At 47.0% G+C, this 13126-nt stretch overlaps 1 protein-coding gene and 1 long non-coding RNA gene across 4 annotated transcripts; both read right to left on the bottom strand.

Moving 5' to 3' along the window:
- Positions 1 to 4126: 4126 nt before the first annotated feature.
- On the bottom strand, positions 4127 to 9816 carry PPP1R3E (protein phosphatase 1 regulatory subunit 3E). 3 transcript variants are annotated; one of them, XR_008698997.1, is made up of 3 exons: positions 9050 to 9816; positions 6461 to 8767; positions 4127 to 6177 (listed from the first exon to the last, which is right to left on the bottom strand). XR_008698997.1 is itself a non-coding variant. In XM_055537045.1 (2 exons), the coding sequence occupies exons 1-2, from the start codon at positions 9464 to 9466 to the stop codon at positions 8327 to 8329; spliced, it is 858 nt and encodes a 285-aa protein (XP_055393020.1). In that variant the 5' UTR covers positions 9467 to 9816; the 3' UTR covers positions 4127 to 8326. The 3 variants fall into 3 exon arrangements, 2 of the variants coding, with proteins under 2 accessions (XP_055393020.1, XP_055393021.1); XM_055537045.1 differs by having other exon boundaries at positions 4127 to 8767; XM_055537046.1 differs by having other exon boundaries at positions 4127 to 8749; positions 9050 to 9811.
- Positions 9817 to 10969: 1153 nt separating this feature from the next.
- On the bottom strand, positions 10970 to 13050 carry LOC129621064 (uncharacterized). The gene is made up of 3 exons (XR_008698998.1): positions 12643 to 13050; positions 12228 to 12359; positions 10970 to 11490 (listed from the first exon to the last, which is right to left on the bottom strand). It is a non-coding gene; the product is annotated as an uncharacterized LOC129621064 (long non-coding RNA).
- Between the last annotated feature and the right edge of the window lie 76 nt (positions 13051 to 13126).

The following is a 13126-nucleotide window of genomic DNA, read 5'->3' as shown; positions in this document are numbered from 1 at the left end:
CTTTGCCAGTTTCGTATAGGAGACAAGCGTTCCCAGCCTAGGGTCAAACCTCCGTCAGCAGCGTCAACTGTAAACGAAGCACCTAGAGCAACCGTTAACTTGTTCTCGAGATGGATCAAGTGTCTTGGCCACCCAGAAAAATGAGGATCCTAGCAGCCTGGCACCTTCCACCGCTTCCCGGGTCCAGTTGTCACCAGACAGGTGTTCTCAAAGATGAAGTTCTAGAGGGGGTCACCTCATTAGGTCTTGCCAGCCCCCCCCCCCGGCCCTCCTAGTAAAGACTACCTGGAGTTGTGCCTCATGTTGGGGGGCCTTGGTTTTGCTGTCAAGAAAGGGATTATAATAAAACGGGCTTTCTAACGACTTAGTATTGCACACACTCCAAAATTCTGGGCCAAAAGTTTGTATAGTTAGGATTCTGTCTTCTGACCAAAACTTAGGAACAATACTTTCTGAAGTGACTCTTCTGCTCTCACGATAGTCTTCTCTTGTTTATTTAGGTCACAATAGCTTATATACTCGGAGAAGGCAATGGCACCCCCACTCCAGTACTCTTGCCTGGAAAATCCCATGGACGGAGGAGCCTGGAAGGCTGCAGTCCATGGGGTCGCTGAGGGTCAGACACGACTGAGCGACTTCACTTTCACTTTTCACTTTCATGCATTGGAGAAGGAAATGGCAACCCACTCCAGTGTTCTTGCCTGGAGAATCCCAGGGACGGGGGAGCCTGGTGGACTTCCGTCTATGGGGTCGCACAGAGTCAGACACGACTGAAGTGACTTAGCAGCAGCAGCAGCTTATATACTTAAAATAATTTATAAAACAGTTTCAGAATGGTGCCCTGTATTCCACAGATCTCACCACTCCCCATATACCCTGTAAAAAGTCAACCATCATAACTGATACTTGGGATTCTTCATTGCTCCACACTAAGGTCTAGAGCTCTTTAAAGGTTGCCAAGCATGAGAAATGTATCTCTAATTCAGCTTTTCCTGTTGACTCTGCATTTGCACCTTCCTCCCTTCTCTCAGTACATTTGGTAACAATCCCAAGTCCTAAGAGCCATGCCCTTCAAACTAGTATCCCTTAAAAGCATGATAGGAGTAAGCAACAGAAATAATCTACTCAGCTTTAGAGTTAGAAACTTTTGATCACTTAGGATTTAAGCCAAGGCCGGTGCTATATACAGACCTCCGAACTCAAGACTTATTATAATAACCCCAATGGTTTGTATGTAAGGAAGAAAGGGAAAAGTGAAACATTTTAGGCAGTGACAACCCTCAGCTGTCAATGGAGGGCTCATTCTTTTAATCCAAACAATGAGGCTGGATATTGAGTGGGAAGAACTCAGTTTGTTTGGCTAGAAAGCCAGGCAGGAACTGTGAAAATTTAGTGGCTGCTCCTGGGGGGTTAAGTCAATCCTTCTGGGCATCACAGATCATGGGCTGGGAATTATGAAATGTAGACAACTCAGTCACATTTGTCTCAGAAGGATACACACTTCCAAGTCAGGGGTATGCAGAAGAGTCAAAGACCCAAGATTTAAGAGAAGAATCATCCAAGGAAAGAAATTCCTGTGCCCTGGTTCTGGAAAGCAGGCTGAAGACTCCCTCTTTTATGTGGGTTTCACCCTTACACGTAAGAAGAGGATGGAGTGGACTGGAGTAGGGGAGTGGAAAAGAGGAAGAGGTCCAGACTTGACATTATCAGAGAAGGAAGTTAGCAAGTCAGTGATCATCGAAGCAGTTCCAGGAACTAGTGCTGAAGAATGTGGACCTACCACGTCATCGTCATCCTCAATCTTTAGTGAAAACTCCTTCCCCCTTTGCATGGCTCAGTAACATTAGCAGGACTGACCAGATACACAATTACCCAATAGCTAAGGAAGCTGGAGGAAGTTAAGAGTCCTCTCTTGCACAGATCTCTTCCAAAGCACTGGAAGAGTCTCAGCAATGTGTTAATATGTTTTTGTAGAATTAAAAAAAAAAAAATTCAAACTGCAGTTGGTCAAGATCGATGTCTCTTTCTGACTTCCCCTCTATCACCCTTCTCTTTTTGTCCAGTGGCAGTGAAGAGGCCATGGGCATTTTGGGATTGACTAATGAAGTTGAGTTGGGAATACATTTAGTTTGGGTTTAGGAGTTACATATCTGTGGTTTGCAGTTACTTCTTTGAACAGTTAATAGTATTTATAATGTTATAGGCTGAACTGTGTCCCCCTAAAATTCCTGTTAAAGTCCTAACTCCCAGTACCTCAGAATGTAACCATATTTGGAAATAAGGTCTATTCAGAGGTAATTAAAATAAGGTCTTTAGGGTAAGTCAATTCAGTATAACTGCTATCCTTATAAGAAGACGGAATTTGGATGCAGACATGCAGGTAGGACAGACCATATGAAGACATAGGGAGAAGATGGCTATCCACAAGCCAAGAGAGAGGAACCTCAGAATGGAATCAACCCTGCCAACGTCTGGATCTCAGGCTTCTAGCCTCAAAACCGTGAGAAAATTTCCATATTATAAGTGACCCAGTCTAAGTATTTTGTTATGGCAGCTCTAACAAACTAATATACAGCCTCCAGGAATACTACTAATGTCAACAATTCAGTTATGTTATTCATTATTACAAAATTTGAAAATGCTCCAAAATCTTACACCACATATACTAAAGAAATTTGGTAGGGTTTTCCCAAGTTTGACAAAATCCTCCCCCCCAATTATGTGAACATAATTGTTCACTTACAAGGTGTGAAGGTGAAATTTTTTAAATGATCCAAAAAAAATTTTTTTAAGTGATCATGGTGATGGAATTACCTCTTTATGAAAAATTATATGTAATCATATTAAAAGACTGATATCAAAGAGTGTGCAGCCAAAAACAAAATTGTAGGGGAAAATATTTAGGTTTGCCACATAGATAACTTTAAAATTTTGTTTTTCTTGATTTTGTGATCTTTATCAGTTTTTTAAAAATTATGACTGTTATATTTTTTCTCATCCTGAAATATATTCACTCTTGTGCCTTATGTATTTTATTTTTCTTGAAAAAAGGGTCCATAAGTTGTGTGCTTCAGACAACCAAAAACTTGGATCTATCCCTGGGAATGAAATGGATATGGTGAGTTTCTGCCCCATTTAGGGAAACCCTGCTCTAATGTTCTATGCTCTGTCCTGAGAAACACCGGAGGGGAGGGCTGACCAATCACAGATGCCAAGTATGGAGGACTTAGGATAGCAAAAGCTGCAATAAAGGAGTTTGCAGAAGATTTCAGACAAACCTATAACCAAACTAAGATGTGAAACGTCTCGAAAGACATTAGGGCCATGGAGCAACCCTAGGCAATAAGCCATGGAGGGAACCCCTGGAAAGCCCTCAGTTACCTCTCCTTGGGTGTCTGCTCCTCATGCCAATTCTACTCTTCAGCATATCTGGTTTCAGTTACAATGTGTACTAAAGAGTGGGTACTCTGCAGTGACATCACAACTTCGCCATTATGATGTAATGACATGGCATCTGATTATTCTAGGGCTAGGGCTTCCCTAAAGTCATGTCCTTTCATTACTTTGAGGGTAATTGGACTCTTTCATCATTCAGGTGATGTGGGAGTCAATAACTATTTTAGAACTCAGTCTTTTTCAAGGTTACTCCCCTTTAATATCTGTTTCTGTCACTTCATTTTGTATTAGACAAAGGTCCTTGCTTTTCCTCTCCATTATGCTTCTTGTTCTTTGTTTTAGGGTTACCCTTGACAAAGGGGCTTTGATCTTCCCTCTACTGCCTAAGGAGCAGAATGTAATTTAGATGATCCCTTAAGAGCACCCCACCAAAGGGGAAACCTTTTACCTGAGGTTTTCCCTTTAATTGCAGCAGCAACTGGTTCTGGGTGCATGGTAGAGGGGAGTTAAGCACCAGGCCTGGTAACTTTCCCTACCACTGCCCAAAATGGTAGTGTCATACAATAGGAGTGTCTCGTAACAGGGCTGCCCAACTCCTCCATTATCTCCTTCCCATCTCAAGAAATGAGATGGCCAAGCAATGACGGGTGAGAGGGAGAAAGAAATCTTGCCTCTGGGTCTCTTGCTACCCTCAGCCCCCCCCAAAATAATACTTATCAACATCTTATACTTTCTTTTCAAATTTCAGCTTTATTTCAAATATGAGGTCTTTTATCCAAAAGGGAGGGCAGTTGCATGAGGAAGCTGAAATGAGGCACAATACCAGCAGGTATGGGGTCCAGAGTACCAAGCTGCGCTGTGAAGGAGGTGGGGAGGTTTGGGGAGGGTCTGGTGAGAACAGTGGTTTGGGGGGATTCACAGAACACACTTTTATTTCCTCTCTAGGTTAGCTATTCAATGGGTAGATTATCTAGTTGTTTCTTTGTTTTAGCAACTTCACTGTTCTTCAGCAACATCACTGAAACAAGTGCCAAGGCTAATGATATACTGGTCCCTTTTGTTTCTCTTTCTGCCTGAATGCAGTAGGGAATGGAAACTAGAAGCAGAAAATGAAACACTTCTGATGTATCCCTTGCCAAGAAAAATCATGGGTCTGTCCCTGTGGAGAGAGGACTCTTCGGTAGCCTGGGAATAGAATGTGGTCAGGAGGCTTGGGTTTAAGTCCCATCTGCAGTTGTACAAACAAATTCTCTGACCCAGCTGGTGTCCCTTCTCATCTCTGGACCTGTGTCCTCATCTCTAGAGGAATCTAGAAGACAAGCCTTTTCAGGTCTCTGAATTGTGATCTATGGATTGCCAAGATCCAGAGGAGCTCCAGAGAAACAGGAGTTAGAAGAAAGGGAATGTGGGATAAGATTGGAAAGCTGAGTTAGGGCTTATTAAGATAAATGATGAGCTACATTCATAAAGGAAAACAAAGGAACAGGAGGAGTATGTAGGAAGGACATCTGAGGTCTGGATGAGAGAGGAAAGGGCAGGAGCGTTCCTGCTGTGTTGCTTCAGGGACCCAGCCCGTGACCATGGTACAGCTTTCTCATGTGGCACTTCCCAGGCCATGGCTGACAGGTTATACCCTCAACTGTTCCTGTTCATAGTCATCACGCTTTACAGGAAAGTCCTGTGCCTAACACATGGCACACCTCTAAAGATTCTGCCGAATTCCTAGTGTTTCTCACGTCAGATTTGACTTGCAGCTTACCACCTTCCCACCACTACCCTGTGGCAACTCTGTATGGAAAAACCACAAGACTCATGTCTTGGCTCTATAAAGCTGAGAATAGAGGAATGGGTGAGCAAGGGTAATTCTTAAGAGATAAAGCTCAAGAACAATGAATTCTCTTTGGTTCCCTGACCCCAGATCCATTTGCATTTATGCCCTTAGTATTATTCGGGCTCCAGGAGACCGACCATCCAGCAATTAGCCTGTTCATGAACCCTTCCAGTGCAAATATTAGGGAACTGGGCAATTCAAGGCTAGAGTCGGGCGGAGGGGAGGGAGGGTAAGAAGGTGCGCAGCACGTCAACAGGTGTGGACTACCTAGGGCCAGAACAGAATCCCAGTGTATGGGAAGGCTGGAGTTCATATGGGTTCCTAAATTCTCCAGCAGGCAGGCGAAGTGGTTCCTTGCTGATCACAGGGTCACAGAAAGCAGCAGCAAGCTTCTGGAAGGAGCAGATGAAGCTTGGGACCCTCAGTGCTTTGCCTTTCCCAAGCCAGTTAGGGACGCTGGGAAGGCAGAGCACAATTAGAAACTTTTCCTAGTATGAGATATGTGGCAAGGGTTTCTGTTTTTTGTTGTTTTTTTTTTTTAATGGCAAGGTTTTAATTTTGTTTTTAAAGGAAAATATTATGACATCATGCTTATGCACAGAGGCTCTGGAGATCTCCTGCGTTCACAACCCTAGCTCTGCCATTTACTAGTTGTGTGATCTTGAATAAATTACTGAGCTTTTCTGAACTGTTTTCTCTCTAAAACAAGAATAACATTACTCAATTCATAGGGTTGTTTTGAGGATGATAATGCATGCAAGGCACCAGATTTTAGTGGATAAATAACGTGGGCTCTTGAGTTTGCTAAATACAAGGTAACAGTCATGCATACACAATAAGCAACCCTCCCGCTCCATTATCCTCCCTTGGGCTCTTCATTGGTGACTAAAAAGTGCATTGCTTGGTGGCTTCCAGTACACTTTGTCTCTTCACTCTGCTGGAACTCTGACCTGAAGGTGATCCACAAGATACATGAAATTCTTTGTTTTCTTTATCAGATAAGGATAACATTTAAGTGGGCATTTGAGTGACTTGGGGTTTCTCTTTTAATCTTTTCTTTAAAGAATTAGGGTTTTGGAGAGGAGGGGCACGATAAACAAGCCCCATACTCTATTCTGAATGCGTGTATGGGCACATGTGTGTCTACCTTCTCTCACTGAGTGGTAAAAGGGGAATCCAAAAGTTTTCGAGAAATCAGTAACAGAAAGAAATGGGTTTGGGGGAGCTGGTTACCTGGGAGCTCCATGCTCATCTGTAGCATCAGGAACTGCTTCTTCTCCCTTCTAGGAGACTGTCAAGAAGGAGCCTGAGAGAGGAAAGTGGACCAACCATGGTCTTGGAGAAAAGGAAGCAGGTTCTCCACTCCTTCTGGAGGGAGAAGGAATAGCAGAGATCAACAAGGATGAAGAGGGAGGCAGATGGAATTAGAGGAAATGAAGGTAAATACCATACATGCTAAAAGAAAATGAAAATGGTGAGAGGGGCAGAAGCAAAGAGAAGAGCTTAGAAACAGGGTGAAAGGAGCGAAAAAACAAACACCCAGCAGAGGTTAACCAGGAAACATAAGGCATGAATGGGAATGGGTAGGAGAGTCCAGCTTTCCCATTCACTTGCTCAGGGTATGGAACAGACTGCTATCTTCTGGCACCATTTAATTTTCAAGCTGCTCTGTTTATTTGAAATGTTTTCCATTTCTTTTTTTTTCCCCATTTCTTATACTAATAATCCTTTAACCTCAAGAAAGTCCCCAACACTGTTTCATCTTAGGGGCTCCCAAGCATCATTTTCCCCAAGAGGCACCTCCCGCAAGCTGTCTCATAGCACCCAGGCTGGAAGTCTGTGGGGCAAGAGCAAAAAGCAAGGGGGCAGAGGATGAGCTGTGGTTTGAAAGAGGCCCTGGAATATCCTGAGACTTCAGGCTGGTTATGGGATGTTTCCTGGGCTCTGGAACATGTGTCAAAAACTGGAGGACCATTCTCAGGCCCAACCAGACACTTGGGGTGCTGTGTGTTCTGAACCGTAAGCACTCCAACTGCAGGCTGGAGAATGTGGCTTCTAATTCACATTCTGCCCCTCACAGATCATACAATGTCAGAGCAAGAAGGGGCCTAAAAGATCAACTAATCCAATTGCTGTTTCTCAAGGAGGAAACGGGGGCCCAGAGAGGTGAAGTAACTTGCCCGAAGTTATCCAGCTAGTCAGTGATTTCCTTTTCTTCTGAGGCAGAAACAGTCCCGTGTTTCGCTTGTCCCTTCACAAATACAATCCATAAAGTTCTTAGAGGTCATCAGAAGGCACCCAGAAAGGTAAGGCTGGCATTTTTCTGGAAGCCCCTGATTGCACTCACCCCTTCCCTGATTGCACTCACCCCTTAGGCACCACATTATTTAGCTACAAGGCCTGGAGTTGGTTTTGCTTTCATTTTCATCCCAGGACTGCCTGGAGGAAGGAGCTCTGTTACCAGCCATCACTCCCCAGCCAGTAAGCAGAGACCGAAACCAGAAACCAGGGATTGCAGGGGTGACAAGGGAATCCTGTCATTAATGCCGGGGCCTGGGGAGCAATGGCCAAATTCCTGGAACTTAAGCTAGGTAACTATGGCTGAGTTAAAGCTAGGACAGAAAGGCTGTGGGACCTGGGGTGGCAAAGACCAGTAAGAGGGAGTGAACCAGCAATCTAAATGATTTCAACTGCGTTATGTTTCTAGTTCACATAAAATACCTCCTGAGTACCAAAGAGGTGTCCTCAACCTCTGACTACCTAGGCCTGACCCACCTACTCACTTTCTCCCAGTACCCACTCACGGAAGAGAACGTCACCATCGTCCTTTTGCTTCTTTCCTAATATTCCAGCACCCCTTCCGTCTCCCTTTTCTATGACGTGGGTTCATCCACTCACATCCACCCCAGTCTCCTCGGCTTTAAGTCCACCCACTCCCTACACCCCTTTGGTTTCTCCCATTCTCCTCGCCCTCCCTGACTTGACTCTAGGACAGCTCCCCGCCAATCCCGGTTTCTCCCATTCCTCCCAGGCAAATGTTTGGGATCTCCCAGCCCTTCTGGTGCCTTTGATTTTTTTCCGCCGTTGGCCGCCTGCGTCTCAGATAAAGTGGATCCAGCCCTGGGGCTCCGGGTTTCCGCCACTGCCCGGGTGCTCCGGCCCACGCAGAGCATAATCACGGCCGCCGTTGTTGTCCCAGAACTCGCGGCCCGTCACGCGGTACCGCAGGGCGAAGAGTAGGGAACCTCCAATGGGTGGCGCCGGCAGGCGGAAGGAGAAGCGGTCGGCGCGCGGCGGGGGTGGGGCCGGGCCGGCGTAGGCGGCGGGCGCCTCTCGTTGGCTCCGCCAGCCGTCTGCACTCCAGCGCACGCTCACGCGCTTCTCGTAGGCCAGGTCCAGCACGCGCGCGCTCCCGGCCACGCCCAGCGGGCCCGCCTCGACGCGTTCCAGGCAGATGCGCTGAGCCTGCAGGCGGGCGGCGAAGCCCGGCTCGCTGGCCGGCTCCAGGGCGGCGCGCGCCTCCTGTAGGGAAAGGAGGAACTGGAAAGAGGGAGCCGGGGGAAGGAGAGAGGCGGGGGGAGAACGGGGGCGGGGTCAGGGTGAGGCGCCGGGCCAATCGGAGGCCGACCCTGGCGTCGGGGCAGTCGGGGGGGAGTTAGCAGGGAGAGTGGCCTAGGGAACTCGCCCAAGGGAACCCCAAAGAGGGTGAGAGAGAGCAGGGTTGGGGATAGAGATGGGTGCTTCTAGGTAAATCCACTCCCACACTTCCGCCGAGGCCAAGCTGAGGGAGTCCTGGGGAAGCGGAGTGCCTCTGCCGCCTACCTGGAGGCCTCGGGAGCGGGGCTGGCACGGCGCGAAGTGGCGGAGGGCGTCCCTCTGCAGCTGGACCTGCACGTGGCGGGGCACCCGGGGCAGCTCTCCCGGGCGGAAGCGGCGCACGGCTGTCAGCTCCAGCCCCAGTGCGTCAGCGAAACGCACTCTCTTACGGGTATCGGGGCTGTGGTTGCGGAGCGCCCGGGTCCCGCCGCCTCCGGCGGGCGCAGAACGAGCCCGGCGCCCCCGACTGGGACCTGGAGCTCGGGATCGGGCCCCGAGACGCGTTCCTCCCTCGCTTGGTTCCTCCTCTGGCTCCTCCCCGAGGCTGGGCCGCTGGCTGAGGTAGTAGGCGCGCTCTGTCAGTGAGGCGATGAAGCTCAGGTTGCGGGGGATGTCGGTGCTGGGATGCCGCTCGCGAGACATGGCACTCCCCTCACGCCCGGGCGGGACCCTCCGGCGGCGCCGGCGCGCTGCCCTCCTTTCCTAGCTCGCACCCGGCCGGTGTTCGCACAGAAGCTTCAGCCACCCCTCGCAGTTGTGTGCTCTCCTTGCTGTCACCTCCAGAATCCTTCACTTCCTGCAGCTCTGCCTCGTCTCCAAGTGACTACCTTTCCTCCCACTGGCCACCTTCTCCCAGGGTCTTTGACCATCACCTCCTGCAGGCTGCCTCCTCTGAGCCTGCGCTTAGCCGCGCTCACCCTCCGGTCCCGCGGCCCTCGCGGGGCCTGGCCCCCGCCCACAGCCCTGTGACAAGTGACTCCCCATCTATCATTGATGCTGCTGCACCAGGAGGCGGGCATTCCACTCTATCGGTTCAGAGTGGGACCACTCTTCCTTTTTTTTTTTCTTTTTAACGGCCTCAGCCTTTCCGGTACCGGAAGAGTTAACGCAAGGTGTAGAGCGCAACCTTTTCTTTAAGAGGAAGGTTCAAACCGCCCAGCCTGAAACTTTCTCTTCTGTGCTCAGTGTTTTCTTTCCTAAACCCTAGGCTCCAGGTTTGGGAGGATGGTAGTCGTGGGTGCAAATATGGGAAAGTCACAAAAGCTAGGTAGAGTCTCAAATAGAAATTGAGATGTGGCGCTCAGATAGGTGGGTGGCCCTTTGGAAAGAGTTCTGAGCTGAGAGTTGTGGAAAGACCTAGTTTCTGGTCTCACCTCTGGTGCTATTTAGCTGTGTGACTTTGAGCAAGGCACAGCTTCTCTGGACCTCAGTTTTCTCATCTGTAAGAAAAAGTGGATTAAAATTCTGATCTCTAACCTGACTGTAAGCTCTTTGACCAGCAGAGGCTGTGTCTGATTCATGGTGAGTTTCAGCACATAGTAGGCCCTCAAATTATTGAATGAATCATCACATATCTTTCTTGGAATTGGGACTGTGGAGTTGTAGTTCCAGTGAGAGCTCCAAGAAGAGCACAGAGCTGCTTTTTACTCCATTTTTTTTTCCCTGTATTTGTGGAAAAAAGTGAAGTTTTGTTTAGTTTTTTTCTAACTCCCTACTGATCTTACGTAGCACTTACAATGTGCTAGGTACCATTGTTTTACAAACACTAACTCATATAGTACATTCATCATAGGAGAGGGAGTATTATGCCTAATTTATGGATGAGAAAATTGAAGGAGGGGGTAGGTCTCTTCCCCAAGGTCACATAAATTAATATTTGGGGAGCTGGAATTAGAATCTCAGCAGTTGCGTTCTAGAGTCTACTATTTTATACCCTTAATTATATTTAGTGGATTAAAACATTTCATGGTAATAATTAACTTTATCCAAGCACTGAAATATGGAATGTTAGAGTAGAAATGGAATCTCTAGAGTAACAAGGGAGTTTAACTGTAAAATTACAAATGACTAAGTTGGAAATAAATAGTGAGACATATACTGTTTTTTTTTTTGTTGTTTTTTTTTACTGTGCGGCCTCACTGTGTCATATACTGTTTATTAAACAATTTATTTCTGTTGGCATTTTAACTCCAGTATTAAGCATAGCAATGCTATTTAACCAGGACCCATTTTTAAAGTGATATACTGAGTTTTATTTTCTTCTTTTACACATACATATGTAATCCACAGAAAACACGTTCTTTTCATATTTTAGGGTATGAAATAATGCTACAGTAATTTGTGCTATAGTAAAGCAGTTTAAAACTGTCTTCCTTGCTCTGGTGCCATATGTCACTGACGGAACAGATAAGGTTCAGTGTCAGCCTACATGGCCCAGGGTTTTCTGAGAAGAGCTCTGTTGTCTCAGCTGGTATTCCTTGGCTCTGTGGTGTTGGTCTGAGAAGATCCTTGAGGCACACAGCCTTGGACCTGGTGTAATTTGTGTTGGTCCAGCAGTCTTTGTTTCTTAAGTAGCCACTGCAATGATCTTCAAACATCTGACTGGGCCTGCTCAATAACTGGCCAGAGGCATCGAGTGATTTCTTCAGTCAACATTTACTGAAGGTCTATTAGGCCATGAGGACATAAAAGTGAGTACGATTCAGTGCCTGCTCTCACCGAGCTTATAAATGAATGGGCAGGCAGAGAGAAATCTGTTTGGATCCTGAGACTTAAAAGTGTTTTTATTTCAAGTAAACATCTTAGAAGAAATCAAGACTGCAAATGAAGGACTAGATTATTCTCTAAAAAAGGAAGCAACCTTGCTGATGGCATCTGGAATGACTATCCCAAGAGCAAAGAAGAAATGCAGATGGTTGAAAGGATACAGTCATAAAGGAGTGAAATAGATGCTAGGTTCAGAATATTGGGGAGCACTGAGTTTGGGTTTGTAAATGGTGTGGATTTGGCTTGGCCTCATAAACGGCATGATAACAACATTGATTACCAGAAGCAAAGAGGGACCTTGAAGCAGTACAATGTTAAAGTTAAGACAAACGTTCAAATCACAATTAGGTTGAGGCCTATCTTCTCAGTATGTGGCTTTGGGAAAATTACTTAACATCTCCAAGCCTCACTTTACTCATCCATAGAATGAGAATAACACAACATAAGGACCAATGTGAGGATAAAATATTAAGCATGTAAAAAAGCATTTAATACCTAAATAAGTCTTCAAAATGTGTTAGTTTTTACCATCGTTGCAAAAAAGACCTTTCTTCTTTAGTTTGGGGCAGATGGGAATACCAAGGCTTGGACTGGAGGTAGAAGCAAAGGAACCAGCAGGGAAGGAGAATTGGGTTACCTCTTTTGGTCTGGTTGGAGAGTCCTCCAAATGGAGCTGTACTATGTGCCAGCTGTAAGAGTCGGTGGGCCCCAGCCAGAATGCCTGAGGGTGCCCTCGTGTGGATCGGCTGTAGTCAGGTGGCTTCACACCCTGTGTAAACATACTGCCTGGTATAAATAATAGACATTCATGTATGTGTGTACGTATATGTAATCTGAAAGGATAAACGTCAACCTTCACATTAGCAACTTGCAGGAGGGAAGTGGGATTTTGGGAGCAGCAGAGGGACTGAGGACTGGTGTTTTTTTCTCTACACTTCTATATTATTTGACTTTTTCATAATGAGAGTAAGTTCATGCACTGGGTAGAAAGAATTAAAAAGAAAACCAATCTGATTATTTAAAAAGGAAGAAAGAAGATGAAGAAAAGTTACCTGCAGAAACTGCTTGCGTATCCGAGTCTTGGCTCCCCGATGCTTGGCTAAAGCCCCAGCTCACACAGAGGCCACTGGGTTAAAGGTCCTGGAGAGATGAGGAAGTGTCTGCTGTCTGTGTCACGTCTGCCAGTCCCACGGGGTAAGGCGCCTGGCAGGCAGTTCCCACCAGTATGGGAACTGTTCTCTTTTCTGGGCACCCACTCCAGGGCTGGAAGAGTTCAACAAGTGCATGGAACGTCAGAGACCTTCTGGAAATGCTGAATTTGCTCCAAGGTTTCATGAGGCCCAGCCGGCTTCTCTTCACAGCCTCCAGGGTCAGAAGCCCTGCCTGGCCCTCGATGCCCTCCTGGCCCTGTTCTTCCTGGCCTCCAGCGGCCCTCTCCCTTCCTGAGTTGTGGCTCTTCCCAAGCCTGCGTCCCAGCCCCGCCCCTCTCTCTGGACGCATCTCTGGGCCCCATCATCACCCGGCGCCAGGCCCTCC

The sequence above is a fragment of the Bubalus kerabau genome, chromosome 10, assembly GCF_029407905.1.
Source record: "Bubalus kerabau isolate K-KA32 ecotype Philippines breed swamp buffalo chromosome 10, PCC_UOA_SB_1v2, whole genome shotgun sequence".
In the NCBI taxonomy this organism is placed as follows: domain Eukaryota; kingdom Metazoa; phylum Chordata; class Mammalia; order Artiodactyla; family Bovidae; genus Bubalus; species Bubalus kerabau.
The sequence above is the reverse complement of the archived record's forward strand: the minus strand, read 5'-3'. Positions and strand labels throughout refer to the sequence as shown.

What these genes read in the sequence shown, in the direction of transcription:
- PPP1R3E (XM_055537045.1), bottom strand. Translation starts at nt 9,466, where the DNA reads ATGTCTCGCGAGCGGCATCCCAGCACCGACATCCCCCGCAACCTGAGC. An exon ending in CCCGCTCCCGAGGCCTCCAG is followed by an intron (nt 8,768 to 9,049) that starts GTAGGCGGCAGA and finishes CCCTCTTTCCAG; the next exon opens with TTCCTCCTTTCCCTACAGGA.